The sequence below is a fragment of the Myotis daubentonii genome, chromosome 21 (assembly GCF_963259705.1).
Source record: "Myotis daubentonii chromosome 21, mMyoDau2.1, whole genome shotgun sequence".
Classification (NCBI taxonomy): domain Eukaryota; kingdom Metazoa; phylum Chordata; class Mammalia; order Chiroptera; family Vespertilionidae; genus Myotis; species Myotis daubentonii.
This window is the reverse complement of record NC_081860.1, coordinates 14,509,079-14,515,078: the sequence shown is the minus strand read 5'-3', so window position 1 is coordinate 14,515,078 and position 6,000 is coordinate 14,509,079. Positions and strand designations below refer to the sequence as shown.

General features: G+C 57.9%; 1 protein-coding gene across 1 annotated transcript in view; it reads left to right on the top strand.

Moving 5' to 3' along the window:
- Nucleotides 1–335: 335 nt before the first annotated feature.
- ST8SIA2 (ST8 alpha-N-acetyl-neuraminide alpha-2,8-sialyltransferase 2) overlaps nt 336–6,000 on the top strand; it is a 38,864-nt gene continuing 33,199 nt past the window's right edge. Inside the window, exon 1 of the mRNA XM_059677962.1 lies at nt 336–601. Within this exon, the coding sequence (XP_059533945.1) occupies nt 504–601 (98 nt within the window). The 5' untranslated portion in view covers nt 336–503. The remainder of the gene's footprint in view (nt 602–6,000) is intronic.

The following is a 6,000-nucleotide window of genomic DNA, read 5'->3' as shown; positions in this document are numbered from 1 at the left end:
CGTCTGCCAGCCCACGGGGTACGCGGGGCGGTGCTGGGTACCTGGGCGCACGCGGCTCCCCAGCTCAGCTCCCTAGGCTGGGAGTGGCCGGCTCCAGCCGCGTCCCAGAGCCCCCCGGGAGCTGGAAGAAGGCAGGCGGGAGACGCCACGGCGGACGGCTGGACATCGGAGTGGACTGGGGTGGGCGGAGGCGAGCAGAGGCGCGGAGCAAAGCTGTCAAACTGCGCGCGGAGCCCCACGCAGGGCGGGGAAAGGGAGGGGAAGGAAGGGGAGGGGAGGGGGAGAGAAGGGGCGGGCGGGAGCCGAGGGGGAGAGCTGGCTCGCCGCGCCTGAGCAACCCCTGTGTGCCGCTGTCGCTGCCGCCGCCGGCCCGGACTCGCCGGGAGCGCAGGGATCTGCCCGGCTGCGCACCGCGCGCGCTCGGAGGCTCGGGCGCCGGCCGCTGAGCCCTCCAGCCCCGCTCCTCGCTCCAGCCCGCACGGTCCCGGGGGCGCGAAGCCACCATGCAGCTGCAGTTCCGGAGCTGGATGCTGGCTGCGCTCACGCTGCTGGTGGTCTGCCTCATCTTCGCAGACATCTCGGAGATCGAAGAAGAAATCGGGTAAATAGCTGCGCCCGGCCGGGCCGGGCCGAGCCCTGGCGGGATCTCTCCCTCCCGGACTCTCCACACACGCACACCCCAATCCGCTTTGTGTGCGCCGCGCCCCCCTATCGCTCAGCTGAGAGGTGGCGGGCGGTTTTGGCCAGCGTGGCCGCACCTGGGGCCCGGGACGGTTTGGTGAGCGGCGGGTGGGGTGTCCCCTGGGCAGGGAGCGCGGGCAGCCTCCAGCCGGCCAGCATGTGGGAGCAGACTCGCACCCCTGTCCCCCTCCCTTCTCCGAAGTGTCCACGCGCGATGTCGCCGGGTCGAGGGAGGGCGCTGGGGAGTGTCTAGGGCGGGCGGAGGGGCCGAGAGTGGAGGAGGCAGGAGTTTCTTTGTCTCCGGCTCGGCCGCTTTCTCGCCTTGGCAAAGTGGGCAAGGGGCGCGCAGGGATCTGTGCGCTGGGGGAAGGGCTCCCCGGGCCCAGCGGAGGGCGAGGGCTCTGCACGGGCTCCCGGGAAGGGGAGTGTCCCCCATACAGACGGACACACACACGCTCTCCCCGCAGCCCCGAGAGCCTGGCGTTGGGGTGCGCGCTGGAACCGCCAGAGCTGGAGCGCGCGGGGCGGGGCTGAGACCCCCGCCCTCGCCGGGCTTTGGATGCTCAGCGAACCCACGGCGCCCCTGCACCCCTGAGTCCCCGTGCGCTCTCGCCGCGGAGCCTGAGACCTTTGTGGAAAGTCTATATCGCCGCCCGGTGGTCTTCGGGCCCCCTGGCGCGCGGTCTCGCCCTAGCGTTTCTCGGGATCTCTCCAGGGGCGGGGCGGGGCGGGAGCCCCTGCCTGAGCGCGGGACTCCCAGGAGCGCGCACTCGCAGCGCGGGACACACCAGTCCTGGGTCCCGGAGGCTGATACGCGCACCCGGCCTGGCAGCCTCCCGCACGCACGTGGGGCCCGGCCCCTCTCTGCTCCCGCACCACACAAAGCCTCCAACCCGCAGTGAGCAAGAGGGGAGGCAGCGAGGGTTCTGAGGGGCCCAGAGCAGGGCTTCCTGGCCCCGGGCCCCGAGAAGGTGAGTTCTGAGGGTGGGCAGAAGGTCCCTTCCTCCATGAGGCCAGTGCCCATCCAGGCATCCGCGCCGGGTGCGCCCCTCCTTTGTCCCATTTGTCATTTCATCCTATCTGCACAAGTTGAGGGCCCCTGAGTTGACAGTTTCCTCGAAAGGGAAATGCCAGTCCTAGGCCGAGGCTGCCCAGGCCCTAAGGACCCCCACGTGGGGCAGGCGCCACTTCCTGTTCTCCCCTTTCCCCCTGCCCCTACCCAGCAGTGCCAGCCCAGAATTCCTCCTGTGAACTCCACCGCCCTTCAACAACCCTCTCTGCCTCTCTCTCCACATCATCCTAGGTTTCCCCCACGAGCTCCGAAAACTTTCACAAATGCTATTGAGTTAATACACGCGCGCCACCAGCTCCCACACAGAGACAGGGAAGAGCGTTCTGTGGCTGTTTAACTCCAAAGCGTGGGTAGGAGAGGAAGTGGGCTGGCCAAGTTTGGGGTGATGGCGGTCCCACTGGGGAGGGCCTTCCTCTAGCCGCCCCCCTCTGCTCCCAGATACTGGGCTCTGCCTGGGCCAGACCACTTGGCATGTGAGAGGGCGGGACCAGCGGCTGCCCATTGTTCTGCTATAAAATCCTTATTAGATGCTCATTCAGGCATCCCTTGCTCGTCCATTCGCGGAACTTTTGCCGAATGCCTTCTACATGCCCAGGACTTCTGATTTTTTAAATGCCATCAGGACATCACTTTGAGCCCCCACTTCCCACATCAGGTTGTTCCAACAGGGTATCCAGCCATCAGCTCCAAGGCCTGAGCTAAGAGGGGCGCTTCCATATATATTTAAAACCCGCCATTGAGCGTGGCTTAGTGGTTGAGTGTCGACCTATGAACCAGGAGGTCACAGTTCAATTCCTGATCAGGGCACATGCCCAGGTTGCAGGCTCGATCCCCAGTAGGGGGCGTGCAGGAGGCAGCCGATCCATGAGTCTCTCTCATCATTGATTTTTCTCTCTCTCTCCCTCTCCCTTCCTCTCTGAAATCAATACAAATATATTAAAAACAAAATAAAACAAAACCCAGAGCTCTTGTGCTATGAGTGTGCCCCCCAGGACCTGTTTCATTGGGGGGTCCCCCGTTTCATTGTGGGGGAGGTCCCCTGCCTGGGAAAAATTGTCAAACAAGTCAGATGTGTTATATTCCATACCACTGTCCTTCACTCTGGTGCCCCTGTCCTGAGGCTGACCCCTGGCTTGACCAGTCCCGACCTGAGACACCTACCTTCCCCAGGAACCCCACATCTGCCCCAAACGCGTTGAACTCAGACGAGTGGAGGCATATCTGGGAGTTGCCACGGCTGGGGAAGGAAGGATATGAGGTGGAGGGCAAGAACCCCAGCTGCCCCTTACATCTCCTTGTAAGCCAGGTTTCAAACGCAGTCACTTATTTGATCCTTGTAAGCACCCCAACTTTGAGCAGCCAGGGGGCGCTCTGTGCAATCAGTATCCTGGCACAGTGACAGGGAGGGGTGCCAGCTCTGTCGCCCTCACCATATGCCTTTCCAGGAGACCTCAGATCCCACTGGAGACCATGGTGCCCTTGTACCAGCCCTGCCCACCCTTCCCCAACTCGCTCTCGACCTGTGCTGCGGAGGATTAGGCATCCTCTGGCCGGGGCAGCCCCAGGGACAGAGCGCTGATTCTGTAAAAGCCCGGCTGTAGCTGGGAGACAATGAACAGTGGGACCCCGTGATTTGTTAGAAAAGGAAGAACCTCTTTTCGGAGTAAATGTTCAAGGATTAAGGCATGAGAAGTGAAAGAGGAGTGAAGAATGACACCTGTGTTGTCTGAGGGACAAAACTGGGCTATCTTTTTCTTAAGATCTTGATTCTCTTTCTTAGAAAACGAGGCTTTTGATGTCATGGCCTCGGAGGGCCTGCACTGCCCTGGGAAGCGTGGATGGTACTGTGAGGGGCAGAGCTTTCTTCCAAGGGGCTCTTCTGAGACACACACCTCTTACTCCTAAGTGATGATTTTCAAAGTTACATTTCTGCACAGACAACAGCATGGTGATTACCAGAGGGGAAGCGGGTGGGGGAGGTAGAAGAGGGTAAAGAGGGGAGAAGTGGTGATGGAAGGAGCCCGGCCAGTGTGGTTCAGTGGTTGAGAGTTGACCTATGAACCAAAAGGTCACGGTTTGATTCCGGTCAAGGGCTCATGCCCGGGTTTCGGGCTTGATCCCCTGTGTGGGGTGTGCAGGAGGCAGCCGATCAATGATCCTCTCTCATCACTGATGTTTCTATCTCTCCCTCTCCCTTCCTCTCTGAAACCAATAATATATATATATATATTCTTTTTTAAATGGTGATGGAAGGAGACTTGACTTGGGGTGGTGAACACACAATACAATATACAGATGATGTATTATAGAACTGTACCCCTGAAACCTATATAATTTTATTAACCAATGTCACCCCAATACATTCCATAAAAAAAGGAAAAAAAAGTTGCATTTCTATCTCACCTGCTTGTGGAAATACTAGTACCTCCCTGAGGCTGAATGAGAAAGAGGAATTGTAGAAAGATGAGTTCTCTGTAAAGCACCCAAATGAATCAGGGGCCGGGTGGCACTTTGGGAAAACCACCTCTAATGCACCCCAAATTTTGGAGTCACCTGGACCAAGTTATAAGCTAAAATCTTTTCCTGATTGTCCCTTGGGCTTCAGTTGTGAGAGTAACCTCCAAGGGTGACGGGTGTGGGCATGACGGCTTGCCTACTGTGGTGTCCCCAGAGCCTGGCATTCAGGAGCCACTCAATGAACATCTATGGGATGGATATCCTTCAGATGGCACACACCATCCCTGGCCAGGGCTGGGACTCTCAGAGCCTTGGGACAGGCAGAGAGTGTGGGTTCCCTCTTTTTTAAAAAAAAAAAAATATTTTATTGACTTTTTACAGAGAGGAAGGGAGAAGGCTAGAGAGTTAGAAACATCAACGAGAGAGACATCGATCAGCTGCCAACCTGCACACCCCCTACTGGGGATGTGCCCGCAACCAAGGTACATGCCCTTGACCGGAATCGAACCCAGGACCCTTCAGTCCGCAGGACGATGCTCTATCCACTGAGCCAAACCGGTCAGGGCAGAAACCTCTCTTTTTATACAATTAGGTAAATTGGATCCTGAGAAGCAACACTCTGGTTAAGAACAGGGCACGCCTGCCCAAGTCTCCTCCCTTGTCACCCAATGCCCTCGTCCCCAGCCGAGCCCCTCTAATCACAGAGGAGGTACAGAACTCTGGTTAAAGAGGAGGTAACTAGTGATAGTGATTCAGATAATGGTGAAGATGAAGATGATGATGGTCCTTATCACTGATTGATTCACTGAGTGCTTGCTATGAGCCAAGAGCTAATCCAAGTGCCTTGTAGACATGAGCACCTGCCATCCTCAGGGCCGGGGCCGCTTAATGGCCACCTGCCACCGAGAGTTACTCTCTTCTGAGCTCTATGCCAGGTGCTGTGCCGCTTCGTTTATTTATTTATTGTTAGTTCTCAGTCGAGGATATTTTTCCATTGATTTTTAGAGAGACTGGAAAGTAGGGGTAGAGGCAGAGAGAAACATCGATGTGAAAGAGACACATGGTCTGGTTGCCTCCTGCACACGCCCAACCAAGGCTGACCTGCAACCGAGGCACGTGCCCTTGACCGGAATCGAACCCGGGACCTTTCAGTCCACAGACCAACGCTTTATCCACTGAGCCAAACCGGCTAGGGCTGTGCTCACTGGTTTAAAGTACTAGTTCACTCCGTCCTCACCAGCCTCACCGAGTGCAGTTCTGTAGCTATGTTACGTGTAGGAGTGAGGACACGGAGGCTCGGAGAGGCTGTGTAAGTTGCTAGTGATAAAGCAAGTAACCTTAGTTCTACAAGAAGTCAAAGGCGTGCTCTTGACCACATGCTAGCCCGCCCTGTCCCCTGAATTCCTTCCCCTCTGGAACCCTGTGACAGAACAGGTGTCAGAACCAGCCTTCCTCGCTCATTCCCCAGGGTCCTTCCCAAGGCCCGGGTGAAGGAAGAGGTCTGGAGATGGACTCAGGCCTGTCCCCCTGCAGTGTCCCTCTGGTCCAGTCATGGTCGGCGTGAAGCGACAGGACTGTCCCCTGGCTTTCCAGACCAGCTCACCCGCCGTGGGTATGAGCAACTCAGGCCCACAGGTGTGCCCTTGGGCTGCATGGGAGGGAATGCTCCCACCCCATTGCACACCTGACTCTGCTGTCAGTGGAAGGCACCTTCCCCACTTAGCCATGCCACTTGCTTAGGCACCGGGGAGTCTGGACCGAGGGTGATAGGAAAGATATTTAACAACGGG